The 27926-nt window shown below is 40.3% G+C and overlaps 3 protein-coding genes and 2 non-coding genes across 8 annotated transcripts; 2 read left to right on the top strand and 3 right to left on the bottom strand.

The window, feature by feature from the left end:
* Window positions 1-8: 8 nt before the first annotated feature.
* Axud1 (AXIN1 up-regulated 1) lies at window positions 9-14128 on the top strand. Of its 3 annotated transcripts, none has more exons than XM_065307262.1 (4): window positions 9-221; window positions 8793-12439; window positions 12502-12695; window positions 12847-14128. In XM_065307262.1, exon 2 carries the CDS (start codon window positions 8799-8801, stop codon window positions 11148-11150), a length of 2352 nt encoding a protein of 783 aa, XP_065163334.1. In that variant the 5' UTR covers window positions 9-221; window positions 8793-8798; the 3' UTR covers window positions 11151-12439; window positions 12502-12695; window positions 12847-14128. The 3 variants fall into 3 exon arrangements, with proteins under 3 accessions (XP_065163334.1, XP_065163335.1, XP_065163333.1); XM_065307263.1 differs by lacking the exon at window positions 9-221 and adding an exon at window positions 6119-6689; XM_065307261.1 differs by lacking the exon at window positions 9-221 and adding an exon at window positions 6121-7202.
* Window positions 14129-15386: 1258 nt separating this feature from the next.
* On the top strand, window positions 15387-15459 carry TRNAF-GAA (transfer RNA phenylalanine (anticodon GAA)). The gene has a single exon. It is a non-coding gene; the product is annotated as a tRNA-Phe (tRNA).
* Window positions 15460-18267: 2808 nt separating this feature from the next.
* On the bottom strand, window positions 18268-22117 carry yps (ypsilon schachtel). 2 transcript variants are annotated; one of them, XM_065307382.1, is made up of 7 exons: window positions 21944-22116; window positions 21081-21144; window positions 20984-21017; window positions 20305-20563; window positions 19823-20235; window positions 19668-19700; window positions 18268-19537 (listed from the first exon to the last, which is right to left on the bottom strand). In XM_065307382.1, the coding sequence occupies exons 1-7, from the start codon at window positions 22005-22007 to the stop codon at window positions 19493-19495; spliced, it is 912 nt and encodes a 303-aa protein (XP_065163454.1). In that variant the 5' UTR covers window positions 22008-22116; the 3' UTR covers window positions 18268-19492. The 2 variants fall into 2 exon arrangements, with proteins under 2 accessions (XP_065163454.1, XP_065163455.1); XM_065307383.1 differs by lacking the exon at window positions 19668-19700 and having other exon boundaries at window positions 21944-22117.
* LOC135796778 (small nucleolar RNA SNORA53) lies at window positions 20635-20782 on the bottom strand. Its single transcript, XR_010549402.1, has one exon. It is a non-coding gene; the product is annotated as a small nucleolar RNA SNORA53 (small nucleolar RNA).
* Window positions 22118-22310: 193 nt separating the features above from the next.
* On the bottom strand, window positions 22311-26885 carry LOC135795769 (nuclear pore complex protein DDB_G0274915-like). The gene is made up of 4 exons (XM_065307552.1): window positions 26462-26885; window positions 25799-26385; window positions 23378-25732; window positions 22311-23318 (listed from the first exon to the last, which is right to left on the bottom strand). Exons 1-4 carry the CDS (start codon window positions 26620-26622, stop codon window positions 22597-22599), a joined length of 3825 nt encoding a protein of 1274 aa, XP_065163624.1. The 5' UTR covers window positions 26623-26885; the 3' UTR covers window positions 22311-22596.
* Window positions 26886-27926: the final 1041 nt, after the last annotated feature.

Raw genomic sequence — 27926 nt, 5'->3', positions numbered from 1 at the left:
CGTCGTTCTCTGTGTGTGCGGGGGACACACGCCAGCAGGTGTCCAGTGCTTATGCGCGAACCGCCGCAGGATCGGTAATCGGCATCAGATATGAAGCGTGCAGCCGGCTGCCGCCGCCGCCGTTCGGCAGTCGCTCGCCCGCTGCCGACGGCGACGCAGCGCTCGCTCCAGCCGCCGCAGACGCATCGGGGGAGGCAAGCGTGCTCAAATCACATTGAAATGTAAGTGAAAACACAACAAACAAAAAGCAAACAAAAAAATTTCAAAATAAAAAAATTCACATTTTAATAATTAATTTAATAATAAATTAGCAGAAATAAAATAAAATTAAATGTCAACAGGTGAAGACCAAACAAATACTTAACAAGCCACTAATTTATGACCGGCTGTTAACGTTAAAAATTTTACGATTTTTTTTATCACCTTGTTCGTAAAACTACGAATTCATTCACAAACCGCACAAATTTTCTTTTTAGTTTTATTTTATGTTTTAATTAAGTTAAAAGTGTAGATTTGTTGATGTGTTGACATGTTGACAAGTTGACAAAGTCGTCCGCACATGCGACACTTGTTATCTGCCGCCGCCGCCGGTGGAATTAATCAATATCAGGCAGTAATTGATCACAAATGATTCAATCCGTCGTGAATTATTACGCGCGCCATAACCCTATTCACGACCATCTTGCGACGTCATAAAAATAAATTTAATATTCATAATAGTTTCCGAATAATTACATAGATATAATTGAAGATAATGGCTGGAATATGTGTGCAAGTAGAGCGCGAACGTGTCGAATGAAAATAATATGTTTGCTCGAAATAAATGACGCAGAATAACTGAGTCGGAGGCGGCAAAAAATTGCTTTTTTTTGGATGTGTGTGAGGAATGAGGAGGAAATTGAATGGAAGCAGAGCCAAAGCCTCGCTTGGTTAATATTTATGATCGGTAATGATCGATATGTTGGTATATTACGCTCATCAGACTAAAAACTACCCTTAATAAGTAAAATATTAATATTAATGATTAATTCGTGTTGGTTTATTGACACATACTGTTTTTTTTTGTTGTTGTTAAATTTTGCTTTGACTTTATTTATTTTTTGTGTTTTGACTTTGATACTGATGTTTGTGGACTTTTTTAATCTGTCTCTTTACTTTATGCTACATACACTACTAACCCACTGCGCGCCGGGGGCGGCAACAACACGAGACGCGCATACGGTGACAATTCACATGCGGACACAAATTGAGCGTTTATTATTCGATTTTTGCATTTTAAACTTAAAATTAAAATTAAATATGTGTGTTTGTTAAGGGATGCAATTTTGACTTGCACCCCCAAAACCACCCCAACGTGTGTTCCGAGAAAATCAATATTTCGCCGTGGCGAACACACGGCCAAACAAACGCGGATCAATATATTCAATTTGCAGGGGGGCAGGTTATGTATACGGGCATAATTCACCCCATCCCCTATTTAGCCCTTCATGCACGCGTACCTATATCAATTGTTTACTTGAGCGGATTACCATCACTATCACTATCAACAAAAATAAAATAAAAAATATTAATAAATTAATTAGATAATAATTTAATCACTTTTATAAAAATGTATTATGATTTTGAATTTTTTATCTAAACTAAATTTAAATTAATAATCGAAGCGAATTAATCGAATACCGTTGACGTTGAACAATGTCAAGGTTAATATGCAGTCCGTGGGAACATGCCAAAGCTGTGCGGCGGGCGGCGAAGCGGCGGCGCGTTGCGTTTTTACGAGCGTGACGATGTAAATAAAACTAAATGACCGGCCGCCGATCGTGCGTGCGCGATTTCCACGCGCGCGCGCCTAATTTCGCCGCAACCCAACGTGCGCTAATAATACCTACAACTTAATTATTAGCTTAGGTTATGTTCGTGTATGATGCAACACAAGTTGCATAGTGTGTTGCGGTGTGCATTTGTCTCGAAATGAGTCTCTCCGGTTGTGCGGTCGCCGCCCGTCGACGACGCGCGCGCGAATATAGCTGCAATATATTCCGTCTATACGTGAAATCAATGTGTTCAGTTGGTTGCCCCGGCGACGGCGCCGTCGTCATGGTAACAGCTGCACAGACGCCGCTGCTACCATCACCAACCATCACTTCCACCACCACCAACAACAAAACAAAACAAATAAATTACTTAACCTCAAACGTAAAATACGACACATAACCTAGAAAATGTTGTCTGAACAAGTTTTAGTTGTGTGTGTGTGTGTGTGTGGTGTGTTTGTTTCCGATTCGCGATTGTTACGTCGGTCATGGACTCCGGCAAACATAGCTTGATTGACGTAAGAAGTGGTTTGTGTTTGTGTGCGCATGCGCATCACGCTGGTGGTGGTAGAATAGTAATCGTACGGTGTTGTGGCCGCGGCGAAATTTTTCGCAATCATTTCTCCGTGACCTGATTGCGAAGAGGCGATCTTTTCGCGGTAAGTTTCTATCGCAGCCGACTTAAATAAAACGCAAAAAGTATTTTATACAACATACCATGTGTTCGCATAGATCATAATCTACGCGTAGATAAAATAAATTTCAAATTGAATATTTTCGATGTTTCATAACGCCGCAGGTCTTATATTGTGTTGATTTGACATTTCTACTACAACTCTGACCTAGATTTGCGCGCGCACACATTTTTCTAGGTTATGCGCGTTACGTGCTCGACCACACTTGTTGGCTGGTGCGGTTTATTATTACACTTGGCTAAATTACGCCGTGCGCGCGCGCCCTTTTCCTTCGAGACGAAATTTTCGTTCATCAAATTAACTTTTTACGAGCGCAAATAATGAAAGTGCTCGCATGTTGATGATTTGTTTTACAAATAAATCGATTAATTCAATTTGGACACCTTGTATGAGTGTATCTCGTGAATGACTAGGTGTGTACAAGAGATAGAACGGAATGGAGAAGCGTGCAATTTTCATCCTGACGTTTATATTATGTTTGCGCGAAGCGGCGGCGGCGGCGGGGGCGGCTGGTTTTGTGTCGAGGAGGTGCGCCGGATCATCACTGAGGCCGCGGCCGCCCGAATATTACCAACCCCACCATCACTTCTGCCGCCAACGAGAAATCTACATTTCAAAAGGATTCACTTGGTTTTTTTCTTCTTTCGCTACGTGTAAGCAAATAAGAAACAAATATTCACGTCGAACAATAAATTTTATTCATGCTAAAAATAAAATATAACTAATGATGCTTGCTTGCTTGGTAAAGATTTCCGGTATAAGTTTCGAAAATACGATGTTCATCCGCGTGAGTAGAATTGGTGCGCTGACGCCACCGCCGTCGCCGCCCCCAAACCAGCGTGTGCATATATATATACACATCTATGGAGAGTTTGAGATCAATAATTCCTTAGACGGAAACGGTCGAGGGTGCGCGGATAAACACGAAACCGGGCGTCGATATGCCGCCCCCGTGTACGTATATTTAACAATATGCCGGCGCTGCCACCAAGAGAGAAAGAAAACCGCGCGCGCGAAGGAAACAAAGTGAAGAGTGGAAACTCTCTGCTTTTCGCGGAACGGGGGAGAAGTCAGTCAGGAGGGTATATCATCGCGCCCACACTCAGCCCGGGGGCGGCTTTAATAAAAATAAATCTATAAACTTTTCACCACCACGAAATTTACCATCTTCAAGTGAAACAAATTAGAAAAAATATCTTTACATTATCAAGATTAATGTTTTAAAAAAATCATAATTTTTCTTGCGCATGCGCGAGAAAAAAAACCGTTTCATTCTACAGGTGTCGCAGAAATTTAAAAATATTATAATATATTTTTAATCCACATCAACCGAAATCAAAATATAAAATCTAAATGCCATTTCAACCCCTCGTGATCTGATCCCGATGACGTGCAGCGCGTGAATATTCAACAAATTCGAGGTGGGTGTCAATGACAGCTCATTAACTGTCATTCAACTGTTCATTTACAATCAATAATCACCAGTGAGAGCCGGCTTACACACACCGCACACACCCACCCCCGCGCGCGTTTTCCCGCGTTTTCCACTCTCCACTTACGTATTTATGAATAAAAAATCAACGTCGAGCCGAACAGGATACTTATGATCCTTTCAGGTTTCAGACTCGTTCAGACTGCGCTCGCAGGGGTGCGCAGGGGGGCGGCGCCTCAAATCGATGTGTGGCGGTTGGTTATCGCGGCGTCGGCGGTGGTGCCGCCACCGGGTAGTTCAGTGTGCCAGTCGGCGGCGGTGGTGGTGGTGGTGGGCGACGTCGTCGTTTTTTACACCACGCATTCCCACACTACACTACACTATGGCAGTGAGGATGGGGGGCGGTTGGGTTGGACAAAGCGCCATGAATAATTTAGCGACGCGCGCGCAAAAACTCCGAAATCCGAATTACACATGGTGTCTCACACTCATACTCACACTCACTCCCTCTATATACTAGTAGTTGTTCATGACGAGAATAATGATGTGACGTCATTTTCACGTGAAAATAAAAATAAAAACTCGCGATGCGAAATAAATTAAACAACTGATTAGATACTGCCAGTTGAGTTGGTGGGTTTGGTTTTTTTTTCATGTCAATTTAAAGTACAGGAGCTCATTTCGTGGCGTGCAATCGCACATTATTTACAAGTGTATTTTTAAATTGAGAACGAATTGAACGGCGAGCGACCAAGCGAGCGATAATAATAGCATCGGCAAATGTAAACGGTACACACGCGCATGTCGCGGCTATTTTCAAGCGGTGCAACGTGTTTCGTTTATGTACGCATAACGAAAAAATAGATTTTACTGCCGAGGCATTAAAGTGACATTGTCATCATACACGTCATTAACCTAACTTAACGTCAGCAAGTTTTTACCACACACGGTTAATTTAATAATTTATTACTCACTTTAAATATGAAATTTTTATTCAACTTTGATTTTCGGCGCTTTGAAGTGTTGAATGAATGTCAGTAGGACATGCAGGAAGTTTAGAATAACTAGCGCGTGCACCTCTCAAAGATTTCGACGGTTTTCAACGAATTTCTCTCAGATATGTTACACTTTTCACACTTAATATCATTTTGTGAGGTTATGAAAATAAGGAAGATGAAATTTAATGCCGATTTGTACACAGAGTTAAAGTTAGCGGTTAAAGTTGATTAGATTTTGATATGATTTTAATCCTAATGCGCTCCGCTTGCCTGCGTTGCCGTTTCGCAGCGGGGAAATAATAGCGAAATTAAAACCGCGATTCTTTTGTTATGCTCGCGCACTCGCGCTCGCTTCCGAAAGTTTTCTCGCTGAGCGCTGCGCGTAACGGGTCTTTGATCCGACGTCGCTCGATGTTCTTTTATTTAAAACAAAACTATCTTAACTACACTTATAAACGCTGTAGATGTATAGAGTAATAAATATTGAATTTTGATGGTAAAAGTAAAGTTTAAAAATCAGCGAGCATGCGCCGTGTATCCAAACAAGCAATCTGTGTGCTTGTTTGCCTGAGTTTTCCCTGGATTCTTTGGTATGCTATCTGCGCATCGTGTGCGTTCGATCCGGATCGGCTCAATCTCTCCGCCTCACTTGTTACTGGTAGCGAGACGAAGCACGCACCACGTCGTTGATGCATTCGAGGCGGCAAGCGCGTTTGCGCCGTGTCCGTGTGTGTAGGCGCTGCGCGGCCGGAGAGCGAGTCGGTCCGACCAACGTCAACGGTCGGCCGGTGCGTCGCACTCGTTCGGTCGCGGGCCAGACGCGGCAGACACAGATGTCGAGAATGAGCGCAGCGCGGCGAGTTGCCTGCCCGCACACACAAAAGCCGCAGCGGCCCAGCGCGACGCCACACTGTGCCGAACTAGCTATCCACACACAATTCAGCTACAGAGTGATACAAGAATAAATATCACCAATACAAAAATTTGTTATTTATAACTTTATCATGGTAAAAATTAATCAGCGCCATTTTTAGACGTAATAAATTGAATAAATGAGTAGATGTTTAATTTATGACTATGTGATGATGTATTTTTCAAAAGTTGATTTTTTTGATAAATTATTGTATCACCCTGTTGGTGAGAGCCCGGCTGCTAGCAAACGTAACTAACGTTCGCTCACACTTTATGCCACCGCTTTGCCCGTCGACCGTCGTACGGTACGTAATACTCGCTGCTCGATGGTAGTGGTTCGACGCGACTGCCGAGAGCTTCAGTCGATTCGCGGCGCTTCGTTTGTGCGCTTTATCTGAGAAAACCCTGAACCGAGTACTCAAAACATCACAAAACAAAAAAAAAACAAGTGAATAATCAACTGATAATAATAAAAAAAATTATCTATGAAAATAGTAAAATACGTAAAATTTCGCCAAATAATTAAAAAATAAATTTGAATTTTGTTTTCATACCGTACCAAATTGATCAGTGCGTAATCTGCGCGATGTCGGCGTGATCGGGTGAATAATGTCATCGTTTGAATGTTCGCGCGTTCGGATTGGCCGACCGACAGGACGACGACGACGACGATGTGAGTGCGTTCCTGTGCGTTCAGTGTCGACCGCTTTCGACAACAATCGAATGAAATAACTGACTCTGCGCTGCTGCTGCTGCTGCCCACACTCACCGTGTGTGTGCAGCTTCGAATGTTGCTGTTGCCAATAGCAACACGTTCGGGGAAAAAAATATCAACCAGGCAAGAAACAAGTGAGCGTCGGCCGTATTACAATCGACGTGTCTCACTCTTACCCATTGATGTGTAACAGCTTGTTGCTTGTTGTGTGCATGTGTGACGCGTCGAAACGTTGAAAGTTCTCCGCGCGTACGCCACACACACAACACAAGCGCATTCGACGATTGGAGGAGTGTTGAAGTTCTATTTTCGCGTGCAAATGCGCTCGACGTAGCCAGTGTACGCTGCGTACGTTGTATGTAAATACAGCGAAACGATTCGGAAAAGAAGCAGAAATCATAATACGCGATGGGTCGTCACTGAAGCGCGTCCCGCCGGATCGGCAGGAAATCGTCGCGCGCCCGAACCTTGAATTAATTAATTGATTTTGTTGTGCGCGCGCTGAGAAAACAAAAACTATCACCGCGGCGCTGAGTTTGGAATTTGCCGCAACAGCTGTAGTGAAGTGCGCGTGGGCGTGCGCAGGTTTTGTCACAAATTTTATCGCCGATTACCGAGTTGTATTGATGATAACAGGTGATTTTATTATTATGCATGTATATATTTTCAACATCTTTTCATTCGCATTAATTAGCTAGTAAAAAAACACACACTATCTGAAAAATGTTTGTAATATGCGTGAATTTATGAATGATAAATATTAATTTGTATTTTGTTGTGTTTGAAAATAGCTGAAATTTGCATTATGCGACGCGATAAGAATAATATTTGCTTGTAGCTTTGTTCGGCTATTACATAAACTTGAATTTTTTCGAAAACAATTTGTTAAAGCGCGGACGTAAAAAGGGGCTGTGCTGCCTTTTGGCGGTGGCGGCACAGAGTGATTTGTGTAAATTATCGGTGGTGAAAGAGGACGGGGTCGACTTCCGCGGCGCTTTTCGCTGGGTTTTTTTTAAGCTGCGCTTTTAATTAAAAAACTTTCCTCATAAATAAAACGAGCTAAAAAAGTGTTGCGCTTGCAGTGTTCAAACAACGACGCGAGACGTCTCTAAGCGAATAAAGCAAATCTAATTGATGAATTTCAATGTATTTTTTGCACAGATGAAGAAGAACGTGGTGTCAGACATTTAGTTCGACATAATACTAGTGATTTATTTAGTTAAACAAACGTAAACACAGAATTATCGGGTGTAATTCTCATTTTTCTGCTGGAATTTCAAAAATTACATAACCTATAAAATTGAATGTTACGCATGCGCAATCGGTGTAAGGAAACAAATTTTCCACTCTTCGTGAATGAAATATGATACAAAATACTAAAAATTTACTTGACGAAGTTCGCATTCGATATAAATACCCGTTTATAGTGTGTTGTGTTTGCCAGTTTACCAAGGACGCGCTTTGTGTGTCATGAATTATGCGCCGTTTACCACTTTGATTCGCGATATTAACCGAAAAACAAGACAATGCAACAATTTGAAAACTTATAAAATGTAAATTTCATGTAGAAAGTCGATGTGGGTACTTACTCTAGGTGCTCGTAGCATGAGTGAACGCATGACCCACGTTCACGATTTTGACGGAATGAATAGCGCACGATTCGAAACCTAACCTAAACTAGCAAAATTCGATGCAGTGCAATGCAATGCAACGAAATGGAATCGGACTGAATTAATGATCAATCGGCTCGCCCGGAATATTGCACGTGTAGATGCTTTTGTGCAGCGTCCGCGAAAACCTGTAGCACTCGATTCCAATCAACCGAAATGCGGCTAATGAACGCTGTGGATTAAAAATATTAGTCGCACTGGCAAACAAAACAGCGTGTGCGCGCACTCAAACACTCCGCTTGTCAATTATAAGTTTTCAATTTGTAATAACCTAGAAAATTGGTCTGTTTGCCAGCGCCACCTATGATGTTTTATTTGAACTGAAAATTATGATTCGATGATTTAAAAATAAATACTGACTTTGGTAGCAAATATGCGTTATTCAGTTAGTCATAGAATGTTGAACGAAAGTTACAACACGGGTTGTGACTCGCGATGCAAGCGATATCACCTTCACTATATGCTATACAACTGTTTTAAACGTAAAACGTATTACTTTCTATTGTCTAACGTGTAAAAGCAAAAATTAACCGTTGGTGGATTTTCTTTGTTGCAGTACACAATGTCGATTGAGATAAAAGGAGAAACCTTCGCGAATCTCGAGAGTCAACAACAAAACGCCGAAATGGGTGCGTCCGGCACGAAGCAACTTTACAATGGGATCCCCCCAGGTTTACAAGACGATGCAACGGAGGCGCTGCACATCGTCAGCGAGACGCTGGACGACATCGTCAATGCTGTCACCAAACGCGCGCTTGACAATTCTTTAGATAATGAAAACGACAACAGTACAAACGCAAACGATTCTAAACTCATTCCCTACAAGGAGCCACAATCAAACGACGATCTGCTTTTGGGCAGCGTGGATGGCGAAGACTCCGCTACCGAAAGCCTGCCCGTTGAAGAGACCTGTATCGAGGAACCGCATGATCGCAGTGATGGTTCCGATTCCGGTCTCGGGTTGGAATTGTGCGATGAACGCCCCAATAGTGATTCTAATACGGTCACCAACTCGACGCTTGGTGAAAGTGACAGTGAGACATCCTTCCTTGATAGGTTGGACCCATCAGATCCCGTCGAGGATAAAACTGATGATTTATTACTGAAAGCGAAGAATATCGGAGATGATATCAGCGCTATTCTGGATGAGGCGAAGGTAAAGGTACCTGTGCCCATCATGCCGATCAAGAGTAGTTTAAAGCGGAAGCTGCATGTTGATGTTGATCAGCCAACTGATGCTGTAGATGGTGCTCCCAAGTGCAAGAAGAAGCGCGGGATTACTTTCGACAGTGTTACAGTGTTTTATTTTCCTAGGGCGCAGGGTTTTACTTGCGTCCCTTCTCAAGGTGGATCCACTCTCGGAATGGGTGCGCAGCACTCGTATTCTAAGAAGTTTTCCATTGCTGAACATGCGTTGGAACAGAGGAGGATCCACCGGCAGTTGTTGCAACAATTGAGGTCAGAGAGACAAGTCACCACAGGTGCTGGTATGGGTTCGTCAAGTGACGATAGTGATTCAGAAGAGGAACCTTCGGATGTGTCCGAATCGGAGTTGGATTTGGACAATTATTACTTTCTACAACCTGTGCCAACTCGTCAACGCAGGGCATTATTGAGAGCTGCAGGTGTGCGCAAGATTGACTCCATGGAGAAGGACGAATGCAGAGATATTAGGACTTCCAGGGAGTTTTGTGGATGTGGATGCAAAGGATATTGTGATCCAGACACGTGTTCCTGCAGTCAAGCGGGGATCAAATGTCAAGTGGACAGATTAAACTTTCCGTGTGGATGTTCACGTGATAATTGCGGGAACTCCAGCGGGCGAATTGAGTTCAACCCTGTGAGGGTGCGCACGCACTTTATACATACCCTCATGAGGTTGGAGTTGGAAAAGAAGCAGAAGTCCGAAGAGGAGGCCGAGAATAAGAAGTGGATGGAGAGCGAGCGGTTGGCTACGCCGTATTGTGCGTCTACGAGTGGGCGGAGTGGACCAAAAGATCCGAATGAGCCGAAGGCACATTCATCGCAGCATCAACACCACCAACACCAGCACCCGCATCAAAAGTATTTAAATCCGCATGGAGATGCCGTAGATGGTGGTGTTCACGATGGCGGATTTACTAATCTACATTATGGAGCTCCTGGCGAATGTCCTGGACCCGGCGTCAATTGTCTACCGCATCCCTCATCTGGTTTTGCAAACTTGCCCACGCGGGAAGACTCCTTGGACCTGTACACCTTCAGAGAAGACTGCTACCAAGACAAGCAACAGCAACATTTTCCTGTACCCACACCACCGGCAAACTTTCATTTTGGTCAAACCTCGACCGAGCAGAGATTTACCAGTGAGGTTGGTTTTCCGTACCATGGTCATCATCATCAGCATCTTCTCTCTGGGCAAGCGCAACACCAACATCAACAACACCAGCATCAAACACCTCAAACTGGAAGCTATCCGGTGTTTAATGATTTTAATACTGTACCGGTTTTCAATCCTTACGGCCACTATCAACCTGAGTTTACCACCAATGCACAACAACTACCAGCAACCAGCAGCAACTCAGGGAAGTGTCTTGACCTAATGACGAAACCCTCAGAGACCAATTTCGGCAACTTCGAACCCGAACAACAGCAATACACCAATTTGAGCACGGTCGGTGCGAACAACAAGTCGATCGAGTCCTTCTCCGACCTGCTAAACGCGCGCTACGCTGGCGCAAGCGCAGTAAGCGGTTATCCCGCCTACGAAGACTTTAATCACATCCAAGAGGCGACGCCAACCCTTACCGAAAGCATCAAGGACGATCATGCCTCCACCAGTAATGATGTTAATGTTACGAGTGAGAACGAAAACGAGAACGACAATTTCGGCGAGATTATTAAGAAATCAATCGTCGAAACGGTGTCGGCGTAAAAACTTATATACAATGATAATGAAAATTTACAATGTGTCGCGCATGCGCAATGAAGTTTTAATGGCGATTATTGTACATAACCAATCTTAACCGAACCTAACCAAGAAATGTCAATTTTTATTTTAGGCATGTGCGTTTACTTTTTCGACACATTGCAGGCAACCACCATCAAATGTTTTGTAAGATATTAACTATAATCATAAATGAAAACAAGTACGTTAATTAAATTGTAAAATGACGGACATTCGCCGATTGCAGAGCAAAGGATACGCGTTTCATCTTTTATCTATTTGTATATTGAGATATCATTTTTATTGCAATATTGAAACGAAATGAATTATTGTTTGTTTTCTGTTGAAAGCGCGGATTCTTTGCGTCGCGCCATAAGATAAAATTAAACATATACAAGAAGTAATAAAGTCCGTCACTAAACTAATAAATTAAACAAATATATAAACAATTACTAACTATGAGGATACTTAAACAATTATTATTATATTTATAAACGACTAATTATTGAATAATATATATGAGATTCTTATTAGATGATGATGGAAATGAAGACCGCGGAAATGTTTCGAGTTGAGGTGGCGAAGAGAGTTTGCAGAGAGTGCTAAATGAAGCAAAAGCAACAAATAATACGTTCCAATATTATTATTATATGAATAACTATTATTATATTATGAATTGATTATGAAATATTATAATATTATTATTTATTATTATGTAAATTGAATTTATATATTAAAATGAAGAAAACGTAGGCAAAATACTACATACTAGAGCAAAAAACAGAAAATGAAAATGTTTTAATAAATGTTGTGAAAAGAAAGCATTGCTTTTGCATAAAACACTCTGTACACAGATCACGAACATCAAGGAGAAGACGAACAGCGTCAGGAAACTTTGCTCTGCAGCTGTATTTCTGAATCTAGAGCATGCCGCTCATAAAATTGCGTTGTATACAACCGAACACACGAAATTATAGAAACAGTGGCAGGAACGTTATGCCATTATGTTTTATGTCGGATTATTTTTGTTTTTACATTGCAACGCCATCTAAACTTTAATTTTAGAGTTACATGTTTGATTTTATATTTTGTTTCATAAAAATTTAACTGTCACCGCGTTATTTCGCTGTATCATTTACAATTTTTTTCAAATGGTGGTCCAAAGCAGAACCCTTGAAGAGGATGCGAAACAATGGCGGAAAACCTCTATAGTTCATCCGCGGAACAATATAATAATAAAAAAAGTGCGGAAGGTTTTCGTGCCAAGCTACGAAAAAGTATTAAGTATTATCAATTGAAATAAATTCAGTTTTTACTAATTATTTTAAATCATTTCAAGGAGTATGAAACAAATATGTATAAATTATTATCGTACGCTTATCAGCGCGAATGGGAGAAAGAAAGAAACGATGATTTTCGTATCACAGCCGCGAAGAATTCCACGCCTGAACACGAAATACTGCACAGGAAAGTGTTCAAGAAGAAGAGCTACTACACTGGAAAGAAACCACTACCGATTATTACGTTAAAAAGGTAATTATTGCATACGCGAGTGTAATTATGTGTTTAATGTTGGATGTAAATGCAAATGTTTGAACTGAAGCCTGAAACAATGTAAGAATGCCGCTTTCCGCAGTCCGGTGGCCATTAATACTTGAGCAGACGCTGCTCGTTTATTATTCAGATTCGCGAACGTTTTGGGCAAAGTGGATACGAACCTGGGCCGGCCGCACACGGAGGAATGATATTTAATTAGGGTGCGCTCATTTATTATGCCATCACCGCGAGGGGGATACACTTTGGCACGAAGTACACCTACTACCACCTACACGAAGAGCGAGCGTGCACGTTCTGAGACGCGCGCGGAATATCAATAATCTTTACGAACGTGAGGCATGGTAATAAACATATACGATGTACGAGATGGCACAAATGCGTGTGTTATTTGTAGTTGTATAAACGAGTGAATTAAATTTGCGCATGCGCAGCTAGTGAATCAAATTTATCTAATGTTAATGCATACTAATTGAAATTTAAGTTTAAATTTATATCATGTGAATTCAAAACTAAGCGCCTTCTGTGCGGAGGAAGTTTCCTTCGTGTTGTAATGCAGCGTTGGTAAACTTTGTAGAGCAAACATGAATTTGGGTGTATGCGACAGTTCGCCGCGCGACTTTTCTCCGCGGTCAATTCTCCACCAGATATTGTTTTTTTTTTTGCGTGGAATTAGATAAAGTCAATGTAAATAGATAATAACTACTATTGGGGTAGTGACGGGATGCAAATCACATAAGATGAGGTAGTTTATGATAAAGTAGTAGTTCATTCACATATTCTTTACATTTATTATTTTAAATAAATTTTGCCTAACATTTCAATCGCGAAATGAGATAAAGTGGACATGTGTTGATAAAATGCGCTGCCATGGCCCATGTTTACAAAACATTGCAACAACGATATGATCGCGGGAATATTTTAATTTATAACGGACATTCTAGCGACATCTCGGAAAGATTTTAAGAGTTCAGTTTGAAATCGTCTGCTAGTGTTATTGAATCGGGCCACGAAGTATAGATAAAAGGAGTCCGAACGGTATAGGCTTTTTCGTCGTAGTCATGGTTCACAATTATATACAAAGCTAATAGTTCACCTTTCTGCCACTGGGTGCGCTTGAATCACTAGTGAATCGATGTACGTTGGTTCGTGTTCATAGCAACATTGAGACAATTTGTTTACATGACGTTCCTGTGTTTAGATACTTCGTGATTATTATTACACGTGAACACGTGCTGGTTTGTGAATGTTTAATTGAATTCAATTAAATTTAAAAATACATTTTTTAATAATGCGAGGACATTTTCTAGCCAAATGTTTCAACAAATGTGCTACCGAGAGGACAGTTAAAACTAAAAAATGCCGGAAGCTATCTAAATTATATTAATAAAAATTAAAGCAATTTGTATTTATTTACTTAATTTATTTATAAACCTTTTCTTTGCATTCTTCTTTTTTTTTATTTTTGAATAAAATGGTGTGGTTCCTGATATTTTTTTTATGGTTATTAATTAATATCTGATTTTTTTTTTGCTTTTCAGATTATCTCGGTATCTATACTTCGTGTCACGGATTATCCATAGTTTCATGTTGAATTTTTTTCCGGCGGTGTCCATAGTAAAGTATTTAAACGCGTACACTAACGCATAGTGGCGCGCTCTATTGGGGAATGTTTGGTCCCCTAGATCGTGACCATTAATTTAACATGACGTTCGGACTCCTTTTATCTATACTTCGTGAATCGGGCATTTGATAAGTATCGTGAATAGAATTGAATGGCGAAGTAAGCGTGTACCTGTAATCGCTCGCAAGGATACGAATTCCAATCAGCAGCATTATTAAATTAAACACCAGAAATTAAACATACATACTATATAGTAATGGATTATATATTACACATACATATATATTACACATAATATCTGTTAATAAACTATAAAAATATGAATTATTTAAATATGTTTTACTTTTATGATTTTATTCTAGCATAAAATAAGATAAAGTCAATACAAATTGAAAAAATGCGCTGCTGCGATAACTAATGTGTATGTTTACAATACTTTACAACAATGATATGTTAAAAACGCGAGAAGATTTTTAGTCGAATAGGACATCTTAGCGACAGCTCGGAATGACCTTAAAAGTATAATTTGAATTCGACTCTTTGTTTATTGAATCGTTCATGGTTGTGATGTGTGAGTGAATGTACTGAATGACAGAAACTATAAAAATTCTGTTATGCTGATTATAGATCAATGAACTAATTTACTTAATTTGAGTTTTTTATCGCCATATTATAGTTTAAAGGATTCTCTACACTATCCTTATTTTTCAATCGTTCTAAACCCCTAGAAAATGCCTTAAAATGTACTATTACTAATCAAAAAAATTAACGTTTTTGCAGTTTCTCAGCCTCCAATTGTCTATCAAGAGACTCTATCCAAGATGCGTATTTATAAAACCCTTAAAACCCTTTTGAAGTGCCCTAAAATATCGTTCTAAAGTTAGCACTTCTCAAAAAAATTTAAAGCATGTTGTACCATTCTGCTATTCTGTATCACACCAAAATAATTCGAGTGTCTTTGATTTAAAATTTCAGAACTTAAAATTTCTTATTTCTATGAAAACATTGATTTGTGTAGCATAATTGCAGCAATGCTTTGTCAGTAAGCCAAAATAGCTCAGTTGGAAGAGCGTTAGACCGAAGATCTAAAGGTCCTTGGTTCAATCCCTGGTTTCGGCACGTTGCTCTTGTCACATGTTCACTGTAATACTAGACAATTTTGTTTTTATTGTGGTCTGCAAAATAACACCCAGTATCTCCCGAACTATATGATTTCTTATAGTTTCTCACTGCTATGGTAAAGTTCGAGATTACCTCTACACGATGCATACCTTGTCAATCTTCTAGCTCTTTTAGAAGTGCCCCAAAACTCCTTTTAAAAATTTACATATTTCAAAAATATTAAAATTAAAATGCAAAGCGTAAAACATCCTGTATCTCGCAAACTAATTGAACTTTTTAAAGTATGTCACGGCAATTTTAAAGTTCGAAAGAATCCCTATACAACGCATTAGTTTTCAATCTTCTAACCCTTGCGGAAGTGCGCTTATATGTCCTTTAAAAATTGGCATTTTTCAATAAAATTGAAAACTTGGTGTGGAAAACACCTTGTATCTCGCGAACTAATTGACTTTTTTGAAGTTTGTCACCGCTATTTAAAGTTCGAAAGTCTCTCTATACGATGCATACTCTTTTGATATTCGAGCTCTTCTGGAAGTGCCTTTGAATGCCCTTTAAAAATAGGCATTTAAAAAAGAAATTGAAAACATGGTGTAGAAAACACCCTGTATCTGGAGAACTATATGACCTTTTTGTAGTTTCTTATCGCCATATTAAAGTTCGAAAGTCTCTCTACACCATGCATACTATTTCAATTTTCTAGCCCTTTAGGAAGTGCCCTAAAATGCCTTTCAAAAATTGGGATTTTTCAAAATGATTGAAAACATGGTGTGAAAAACACCCTGTATCTCGAGAACTATTTGATTTTTTTGAAGTTTTTTACGGCCATCTTAAAGTTCGGGAGTCTCTCTATGCGATCCATATTTTTTCAACCCTCTAATCCTTTCAGAAGTGCCCTAAAAATCACTTCAAAAATCAAGTGATGAAAATAGCCATTTTGGTCCCAAAAATTTAATTTTTTAGTCGCACTTCAGTTTTTCGAACTTATCTTGGAAACCATTAGAGATAGAGAAAAACGGTTTTCATTTTTGTATGTAGAAATACAATTTACATTATATATCATGTTAAAATTTTCAGTTATCAACACTTATGTAATAATTAAAAATAGTCAGTAACTTATAAACTAATTAAGATAGCGCAACCAAATCTGGATTAATGAATTCCTGGCATTGTTTTACATCTGTTTGGAAAGTTTGAGGATAATTGGAGAAGTAGTTTTATTTGATCAGTTTAGACTTTACCACCTATTTTCCGAAATAATGATGTTATAGGAAAACTGACTTGATATCTTTCATCCCCTTGGAAAACTCAATCTATTAGCGTTTTCCATTTTCTTCTAGCTTCAAAAACTTTTTTTGAGTCCAAAAAGAGTCAAGTGTAACCTCTTGATGTTTTTGAGAGGTATTTCGTTAACTTTGGAAAATGGAAAAACTGAATCTGCTATTTTATAGATCCATATCAGGGCATGAACAAAATGAAGAAAGTTCTTTTCTATCTTTATTATTTTCCGAGAAAATCGCAGCGGAAAATTTTTTAAGCACATGTTATATTTCAAATTTTTTAAATGTTATCTCATCTAGGATTTGATGCTGAACATCGGGGTGCTTGTGGTTTTTGTTTATCTCTATTAGTTCCTGAGATAATTGATCCTTAAATATTCCTTACTGCTATTAGATGAAATGTTGTTTAAATTGTATCATTAACAGCTCTTCTACACAATGAGGTAGCTTTCTATATTTAATTAAACAACTCTTTTACCTGTCAGGCGCCTCCGCCAATTTTTTCATAATTAATAACTTTATTAAATTTAAAATAAACTTACTGTTTTATCATTCAGGAATTCAAAATTTCAATTTTTTAATTTAATGTTTCGACTGGAAAATTTTAATTAAAGAAGTTCGACTCTGTCGTTCGAGGGAACAAAATATGAAAAAGTTCAACCCTGTTCTTTGACAGAAAAAAATTTAACAAAAAAGTTCGACCCTGTTGTTTGACCAAAAATATTTTAAAAAGTAAGTTTGACCCTGTTCTTCGACCAAAAAAAAATTAACAAAAAAGTTTGACCCTGTTCGATCAAAAAATGAAATTTTTGGGACAAAAATGGCTATTTTCTAAGTGCTTTTTATGGGACTTCTGGAAGGGTTAGGGGGTTGGAAAAATATGGATCACGTAGAGAGACTTTCAAACTTTAAGATGGCGGGAAAAAACTTCAAGAAAATCAAATAGTTCTCGAGATACAGGGTGTTTTTCACACCATGTTTTCAATCTTTTGAAAAATGCCAATTTTTGAAAGGTATTTCAGGGCACTTCCGAAAGAGCTAGAAAATTTAAATGGTATGCATCGTGTAGAGAGGCTTTCGAACTTTAACATGGCGATAAGAAACTAGAAAAAAGTCAAATAGTTCTGGAGATACAGGGTGTTTTTTACACCATGTTTTCAACTTTTTTTAAAATGCTAATTTTTAAAGGGATTTCAGGGCACTTCCGGAAGAGCTAGAAGATCGAAAAGGTGTGCATAGTGTAGGGAGACTTCCGAACTTTAAAATAGCAGTGACAAACCTTTGAGAAGTCAATTCTGAACTCGATAGCGTTTTCAGTTTGTGATTATCCTTACTAGTTTCCGAGATAGATATCAAACTATAATAAACATAATCATAGATATATCTTTTTCTTGAAAGGTTTGTGGGAATAAATAAGGTAGCAGTAAATTAAAACAAAATAATTTAATATTTTATTCTTAAATATAAACATATTTGGAGAACAGCTGAAAACTCAATTACTCCTAATTAAATCAATAACAAGTATCAATTGCAGAGAATAGACATTTTATTAACATTTCAACAACAGTTTTTGCCATGTAGGAAAATAAATCAATTCCAACAAAGTTAAAAACAAACATAAATTACATTAATTCCGTATGTTTCATCACCCAACTCGATCCTTTTCATTTTTGACTGACGATTGAAATTTGGTTGCACCAATTCATGTGTGTGGTTGTGTATAAAATGATTATTTAATCAAGCAAAAAAAAAAGAACACGCATTCCACAGAAAAAAAAGAAAAAATTCAAATTTAACCCCCAGAGCAAATCGAAGTGATTTGACAATCAAAACCCTCAACTGCTGCCGAAACATCCGACCGACGCCCGGACGGCTTTCCTTCACCTCCAACACGAGAATTTTCGCTCGAAACGAGTATTTGCGAAATTACCACCGCGCGCCTCTCGATTAAAAGTCTATTCGCAAGTTTTTTTACGTTTTGCGTATTTTTTTGTGTTTTTTTTTCGGTCCGGTATAAAGTATGTACCTGCCTTTCCCCGATTCGAGAAAAGAGTATTTTGTTGTCGAAAAATGAGAGGTGTTGCAACATTTTTTTGTTCACACCGATCCAAAGTTAGTTAGTCGAAACTCTAAACCGTTGCATTTTCTTTGTGTTTTTTTTTTATGTTTTGGTTATAAGAAATCAATCGCAGCTAGACATAAGGTCGTCACAAGACATTTCAAAGACGTTACAGATACAAAATTCCGCGCGAGACGAGAGCGAAAATCAAATCGGATGCGGACGAATTGGCGCGTCACGACGAGAGATTGCGTTTCGTGTACAAATTATCATTACAGTTTACGTCACATTTTTTTAGAAAAGTTCCATCGTTACGAAATATATATCATATGTGTATATAAAAAGTATCAAAAATGTTCAAGTTTTCCATTCGAGCGCCGCCAGATGAGAAACTGATGGCATCGAAGTCAAAACACGGCTTTGACCGAAACAATGGATCATTTTTATAAAAATACGCGATTCTACGAGTAAGCCGAGCTTGCTATGATTTTTTTTCAAAGTTTTAATTTTAGAGTAGTAGTTATTACCCCCCGCGTTTGAAATGCCTTTGTCTGCTTGTTTATATTATTAAAACTCACGCACTAATAAGTTGTTGTATTAAACATTATGCTGATTATAGTTATGCTTTTTTGTGTTTTCTTTGTGTTGTTATGCCTGTGTACTGTGTGTTGTTGATGTTGTAGGGCACAGCAGCTTAAGCTGTGCTCTCTGTGGTGGTATTTTGCACAGGCTGGCTTTCCTGGAAACACAAATACAATTTGCGTGAATGTTAAAGCAAATATACATTAAACATAATGTCAAAAACGTGCTACCATGCTACCACAGAGAAAATGTGATGAAAATCAAGGTAACTAACACAAGATACTTACTTCAGCCTTAACTTGTCCATTCGCATTATCAGCCTACAAATAAACAGAAAAAGAAAGAATCAAGTATAAGGAGTACTACAATAATTTTAAAACATGCGAAGATGTCATGCGTCGTGCAGTGTATTCAAGATTAAATGGATTTAAATAATGTTTACCTTTGGTTTGGGGGCAGAATCAGACTGTGAGTTTTCGCCGCGAGTACGTCCAGCGCCGCGCCTGCGGAAGCGGGTACGCGGAGGTCCACGGGGTCCCTCTTCACCACTTTGTTCTGCCTGGCCGTCCTGCGAGCGTGGTCGTCTACCGCCTCCGCGGCCACCACGATAGTTTCTGCGGAAGAAGCGCCTTGCTGGTCCACCGCGACCGCGCGCATTCTCGCCGTCTCCGCCGTGCTCCTCATCGGGGCCGCCACCTCCGCCACCCGGTCCGCCGCGGTATGGCCCGCGGTAGTAACCGCCATAGCCACCGCCGCGACCACCTCCTCTACGTGGGCGGAAGCGCCTTGCCGGGCCGCTCTCTTGCCCGTCACCGCCGGAGCCAGAGCCCTCTTTGCCCTCGCCGCCGACGTAGTCTACAGACAACGCAACAAATTATAAAACTTAGTCATGCGCGACATGTATTCATGAAGGTGTGCACGTACCATGTTCACCGTGTTCGCCTTGGTCCCTCGGGCGGCCTTGTCCTCTGCCGCGAGAGCCGCGACCACGCGGATAATACCATTGGCGATATCCGCGCCGGCGGTCGGCTGCGTATGGGGAGCCGCGCACTGCCTCGCCGTCCGGGCCCGTCACGTTCGCGGCCTCGTTGCCCTTCTCGCCAACGACGACGTTGAACTCTACGATCTCCCCATCACCGACTGAACGCACCGCTTTCCTAGGGTTGTTCTTGGCAATTGCCGACTGCAAAGACAAGTGCCGATACAAACTGGATCTAATTGGATATTCTAAATACAATTGGACTTAAAAAGATTTGTTCCCCGACAGCCAGCCTTTGAAATCACATCAAGAAGTGAAATCATCGTGAAACACGACGGCTAACCATCGGAGTTACCATGATCTTGCACACTTATGACTCAAGCATTTCCTATGATTTTCGGAAATGGATCTAAGGAGCGTGCAGTTACACAAATGTTCACAATCAGCAAAATTTTAGGCCAAAACTAAGCCGAAAACAACTGATAACACAATTTAATATTGCAAACCTAATAAATTATTATCAACTAATAAACATCTCAGCAATATATTTACTCTAATTATACTGTTTGTGCGAAGTTATATATGCACAAGATATTTATTTGCAAAGAGATAAAACAAACTTACTTGATGTACGAAAACATCCTCCTTGGTGTCATTTCTATAAACAAAAAAAAAACAAATTAATTGGGCCAAATAAACAATTTGTTATAAATATCATTACCTGTTGATAAACCCATATCCACTCTTAACGTTAAACCATTTCACCGTGCCGGTAACCTTGCTTGCTGCAAATAGAATTTATTCAAATATTATTATGAACACGATGTTTTCCTATAGGAAATAACAAAATGCGTATTGAACAAACGTCTAGATGGCTGCTGTCAGCCTGAAAGGAAAATTAAGGCAGCCATGAAACAATGGAAGCCATTTTGTTTGTTTGTAAACAAGCAAACCACGAGAAAAAAAATCGAGCGTGGCATGAGAAAAAAAACGTGTTTTTCACATTTCCACTGACCGCGTTTGACTGGACTGGATGGGCGTGAGGCGTTATGAGATGATACAAATAAACTCATCTACGCACGCATCTATGCCGCAATGTAAAAATAGAAAACGCGTAGGTTTCGAAAATTAAACTAGGAAGTCGACGCAGCGTGCACACATTTTTCTCTATTCCAATGTCTATACAAAAATATGCACATTTTAAGCTAAACTCTGCGCACATGCAGTGATCTGCTTCTGCATGATAAATTTATAAAAAAAGCAATGCATTATTTTACTACAAAATGAATGGCCGCCGATGCAGCATACCAAGCGTGACGCCGCCGATCGCTGTATTCCAGCACGTTCGGCAATATCAAGCTTCTCTATGATAACACGCGGCATCATTTTCTTAACGCCAACACAACTAGCGATTATTCGTGGACAATAATCACGTTTTGCAGGCGTTATTTAAATATAAATGCAGCCATGTGCTTTGAAAGAAAATGGACGTCAGACGAAGCATCGCCGGCGATGCCGCCGAACGGCATAACAAATGTACAAACGCAATGCGCGTTTCGAAAATCAAGCAAAAATTGCACTCACCGATGACTTGCTTCTGCACGGTCGCCTTTGCTTCTTGTTGGGGCGCCTGTTCCGGTTCAGCCATGGTGTTAAGGGCCGGTGGAAAGATGTTATAACTCCGCTACCTCCTAGATGTTAACTTCCGTCCTGTCGTTTCAGTTGTTGACCACACTACGACGTTTCGCCGGCCTTTATTAATCCACCTTAGCGACGATCAAGGCGTGCGCGTACGTCAAGCCCTCTATCCTTTTCTATTCCATAACAAACCGAGCGAAACAGAGCGACATGGAAAAAACTGACGCGCGCATGGTTTTCGACGGTGGCGCACTCTACATCCCGGAATTCGACGAATCCATAGCCGCGAAATTCAAACAATGCAAACAAAATGTTTATATTTCTACGTGTCTCAAGTTTCACGTTCTCTATTCAAATTCGACAGTAAAATAGCGAGAAACATAATTTTCAATTACAATTATTAGAATAACATTGTATATAAGAGAGTATGCATCTGCAAGCATGAGTAATTACGAATATCACATTTTCCAAGTGTATAACGCTACAAATATATTATAAAAATTTATCTAGTTTGTTTTGTAATTAAACATGCTAGCGTCACATATCACAAAATTTTATAATTACATTTCGATAACTCGACAAACGCTTAACTTTAAATTTTAAGTGCGGCGTTTTCCTCGTAGCTGAGGGCGTTTACCAGGTGCGGATGCGCCAGAACCGATGCTGAACATGCCCGGTTGTTGCGGAGAGCTAGCGCCAAAAGCCGCACCGAAATTAGTAGGTACTGCTGGAGCAGCAGCGCCGGAAAAGTTAAATCCGCCCGCGGCTGGTTTAGTCTCCGGCCCACCAAACGCAAAAACGGGTTTACCAGATGAAGGAGTTGCACCGAAAGCAGGCTGAGTATTGGGGACTGAACCGAAACCGGATGTGTTACTAGTGGAACCAAAAGCAAAAGAAGTGTTATTCGCTGCTGGTGGAGCAGCCGCACCGAAAGAATTGAAATTCGATGTTTGCGCAGCCGCAGTTTGACCGAAAGCAAAGCCAAATGATGAATTATTCGCTGGTGGAGACGATGCTCCGAAAGCTGGGGTGGGTTGAGATGCCGGAGCACCAAAAGCAGTAGTTGTGGAGGAGGATGCGGAAGGAGCACCAAAAGCTGAAGTTGCGGATTTTCCGAATGGATTGACATTGGGCGCGGAACCAAAACCAGATGATTGTGTCGTGGCCGGTGAGCCAAAAGTGTTTCCCGAAGCGCCAAAACCCGAAGATCCAAATGCTGGTGTTGTTGTAGCTGGAGCGGCCGCTCCGAATCCAAAAGAGTTGGTTGTGGTCGGTGCTGAAGTCTGTCCGAAACTGAAGACTGGCCCACTTGTTGCTCCACCTGAACATAAAAAACAAATAAAATAACAAACCACAATAAAGCTGGGTATTAATTATTACTTTGTCCAAATGTTGATCCAGTTGCTGATGGCGGTGCGGTGCTAGGCGAGCTGAATCCAAATCCGCCAGTACTCGAAGTTGCTCCAAAACCAGTACTCGCTGGTTTGCTTGTTGCATTTCCACCGAAACCAAATACTGGAGCGTTGGCAGTGGTTGTAGGTGCACCAAATGCAGACGGAGCTGTTGTTGCCCCGGCATTCGATGTACTTCCAAATGTTGGTTGGGTAGAGCCAAAGCTAGGTGCGGGCGTACTACCAAAGCTTGTCCCAGCTGCTGGTGTGGTTGCAGTCGATCCAAACCCAAATCCTGGAGCTGTACTCGAAGTTGTACTGCTACCAAATGCACCACCGGCAGTGGTAGTGGTTGCAACGCTCGCAGCGTATGATGGAGGAGGAGCGTTGGTGGCGTTAGAAGCTCCGAATGAAAATTTACCACCTGCAGAACTTGTAGTACCAGTAATACTACCAAAAGTTGATTTTTGTACAGTACCAGTAGTGGCACCAAATGCTGATGGTTGTTGACCAGTTGTACTGGCAGCACTATCAAATGCAGCTGGTTGTGTAGTAGTGGTAAATCCACCAAAAGTCGGTACAGTGGTGCTAGCAGCTGGTGTACTACCAAAACTAGGTGCTGCTGTAGTTACTGAAGGCGCGCTCGTACCAAAAACAGATGCGAATGGTTTCACAGTTGTTGCTGGTGAAGCAGTTAAAGATGCCGGTGTGGCAAGCATTCCAAATCCGGTTGAAGCAGTAGTTACAGCAGAAGAACTAGCCCCAAAAGAAGAACCAAAACTAGGCGCTGAACTTGTTGGTTTGTCTGCATTATTTGCATTCCCACCAAATATCGAAGCGGAAAACCCACTTGTCGATGTAGTTGTAGTTGTTCCTGTACTTCCAAAAATATTCCCGCTGGAAATACCAGCCGCCGGTTTGATTTCTTCCGATGGTTTGAAGGAAAATCCACCAGTGGTGGTCGTAGTTGGTCCGGTATCAAATGTAATATTTTTGGGAGCAGAGTTTGTAGTAGCAGTTCCTGTGGCAGTAGAATTAAGACCAAACGCAGTCGCAAAACTAACGCTTTCAACCTTTCCCGGTCCGAATAGGCTTTTACCAGTTGCACCAAATGCAATTGGAGGGTTTGATGAGTTCGAAGCAGCTATTGAACTATTCGGAGACGCTATAGAAACAGTAGTTTTCTCTGATGTAGCAACAGGAGCGGAAAAGGCGGAAGTTTTCAATGTTGGAGCAGTAAATGCTTCGGTTGACGTTGAGGGAACGTTAGTGATACTAGGCTTCAATGTAAAAGGTGAAACACTAGTACTTGTGCTGCCTGCAGTGCCAAAACCACTACTACTACTAGATGCAGCAGTAGAAACAACAGTTTTGGGAGTATCACCGCCAAATTTAAAACCAGCCGCTGGTGGATCTTCTTTTGCCGAAGCAATATTCGTCGTTGTTGCAGTGACTGCTGTTAGGTTCGATCCAAATGCAAAACTATTACCCGAAGCGGTTGTAACCGTAGATTTAACAAGAGGTGTGGTCATAGTTGACATTGCCGACACACTCGACTTTGGAGAAGAAAAATTAAATGTGGGAGTTGATGATGAGCTGCTGGGCAAACTAGAAAAGCTCTCAATGCTGCTGCTAACACCTAATGTAGTTGCAAGCGACATTGGATTCTTAGCAGTGTCTTTCCCCACAGCTGCATTTCCACTCAAAGTTGAGAACGAGGAGGAAATCGGTGCCATGCCACTTGTGGTTGTCGATGTCACAGCGGGTGTTTTAACAAAACTTACATTCAATCCACTCGTCGAAGTAGTGACAATAGAAGAAGACGATTCTTCTTGTTTGTCATTTTCATTCCGCGGCTTAGATTCGCCGTTCACCATGAAATTGAAACCAGTGGAACTCGCACTGGATACTATACCACTTGAACTTTCAACATTCTTGATTATATTGGAACTCTGATTGGAATCAGTGACATCATTCGGTGTTTTATCCCACAGTCTTGGTACAGGAATCAACTTTGGTTCTTCACCGGTGATTCGACTCAGAACAATCGCTAATTTATTCTTTTTCTGAATGGCGTAGATCTTCTCATCCCAGGCGCGTTGAGCCGAAGCAATCGTTTCACCCGAATCGTCATTTGTTTCATTGTTATCGCAGTCTTTCTTGGTTTCAGCTTCGTTGTTCGTGGAAGACGTGGATTTCTCAGTCGTTTCAATCGTGGCGGGGACGTCATCTTGTACCGAAACGCTTTTCGTTTCGGTTGTGGTAGTGCTGGTGGTTTGAGTTTGGGTTTCGACGGACATTACTTTTTTATTTTTGTTTTCATTGCTAGGCAACCAACACTCATCTAAAGAAAACAAATTAACACAATTATCAAAGATGTTAAGGTAAATACCGTAAAATCTATACTTACACAACTTTCTTTTGTTATTTTTCAAGCAAAAACTCGAAGTATTTGATGCATAAATTGGATCAACGACGCAGATCCTCTTCGGGGCTTGTTGTGGACTAGCCGCACCGCTTTTGGGGGATAAACTTGAGTCTTCTTCGCGATTCCTCTTTGAATATTCATTGGATTTATCCTTATCTTTGTCATAATTGTCTGCACCATGAATTCGTTTTCTTGAGATCTCTTTCAGCGCGTCAAGGACACTACGCGTACTTGATTCCGCAGCCGCCTGTGTGTTGTTAACAATATTCTGGGACTCATAAGCTGTGTCCAAAGTATCATCAAACAAGCCGGGCCCATTTGAAGACAACTTTATCACACAGCTATTTTGTTTGGGAGTTATTACAGGCACTTTCTTCTGAAAGAAGTGCACCACCGGAAATAGGCCAGGCCGGCCATACTTTGCTTGATGGGTTGGTGTACTCTCCCTGGTAGGCTGCTCAATTTGTGGTGATTTATTCACTTTACTTGGTATGTAGAATGTTGAATTAGAATTGAAATGAGTGCTTGTCAGTGGACTCCTTGACTCCATAGGCTTTGACAAAGCATATCTAAAATGATAATAAGATTATACACTAATAAACTACACGAAACCTTGACTTTTTCAATGAAATGTGATCAATTTACCTTGGTGTTGAACGGAGTGGTGTAATCCTAGTTGAAGACAAGAGCGATTTGTTGCTCTTTGTTGGTGTTAGAAGATTTGTCATCGAAGTGGCCTCGAAGCGTTGGCCATTGCGTCCGATGGGACTCAACATTGGCGTGCCATTGTATCGCGAGTTATTCATTTTATTGAAGAAAATGCTCGAAAGTCAGTTGGTTAACCTCAAATAATGGCCTTGCCGCGCTCTGCGTGCGTGAGTCTATGAAGGAACCAGAAGGGTCGTCGTTGACGCTGGAGGTGTTAGTGATGCACCATGCGAGCATACGCTCGGTGTTTACACTGCGAATTTATTTAACAATTAGACGCTTGTCGTGAATTACGACACGCGACGCAACAAGCCACCAGCGAAAACATGACCACACATCCAACTGGATTTCATTGTACGCTCAAATCTACGTCAACGGTTTTTGCCGACAATGCACGAGCAACGGATGACGTTTGAAATAACGACAGGATTAGTAAAACTTTTAACGCAAAGATGGCAGGTTGAAAAAGATACAATTTTAATAAGAAAATAATAAAATTCAACAGTAGTTTAAACTGTATTTATTATAATAGTTAATAAAAATATCAATTTATTTAAATAAATATTATATTTTGTGTTTTAATGTTATGCTTACCTTAAATATACAAATTGTTTATATTTTTGCCCGATAGGTGGCGCTAGCAGTAGCATTTTTAAATTTAATATTTTGCACCGTTTAAAACCTGTTTTATTTTTACCTTAAATTAACTTGTTTTTTAATTAAACTGATTTACCTGCAAATTAAAACAGTAAACTTAGTTTAAATAAATGCACAGCCTAAGAGTAATCACGTTTATATTATGATAAACGTTGATATTTGATACCTATAACAATTCGCTTCTCTTGAATGTGATTAAACAACGTCATTAAAAGATATCTTCGTCGGTCTCATTATCACCGTGAGCACCTATCAAGAAACGCAAGCCGACGACGCATGCACGATTGTGAGCCGTGACGTCACAATTACTTTTATCGCGTTTTCGGCATATTTCGCGGCTATCTCCGGCTGTAAAACAAAACGTTTTATCAAAATGCATGCGCCACTATCGCCACATTGTTGGCTCACCTACAGTTACAACTGAAATGGCGTTGCTTTAGGTCGGGGTGCTGAAAACAAACAACATATTCTATATTTGCAAGAAAAGAAGTAAAAACGAAACATTTATCAATGGTAAGTGATTCAACTACATACTTACTAAATGTACTTACCTTAAACCTCAATGGTAACATCATAACTCATAACGATCTTGTTTATCTGTTTGTATTTACTTTGAAGCTTAAAAGACCCTACAATACATTAATGACATTATTTGATATTCGGATTATGGGTAATTTCGGAGGAGGAAAAAAGGTTAAACGAGCATGAACTTTGAGCGTGGGTAATAATGTAAATGTATAATTGC

This window comes from Atheta coriaria, unplaced genomic scaffold (assembly GCF_025399875.1).
Source record: "Atheta coriaria isolate IRGN ID8LTWV9N9 unplaced genomic scaffold, Caltech_Dcor_3.1 hic_scaffold_7_pilon, whole genome shotgun sequence".
Lineage (NCBI taxonomy): Eukaryota > Metazoa > Arthropoda > Insecta > Coleoptera > Staphylinidae > Dalotia > Dalotia coriaria.
Note: the sequence above shows the minus strand (reverse complement) of the source record. Positions and strands in the feature narration are given on the sequence as shown.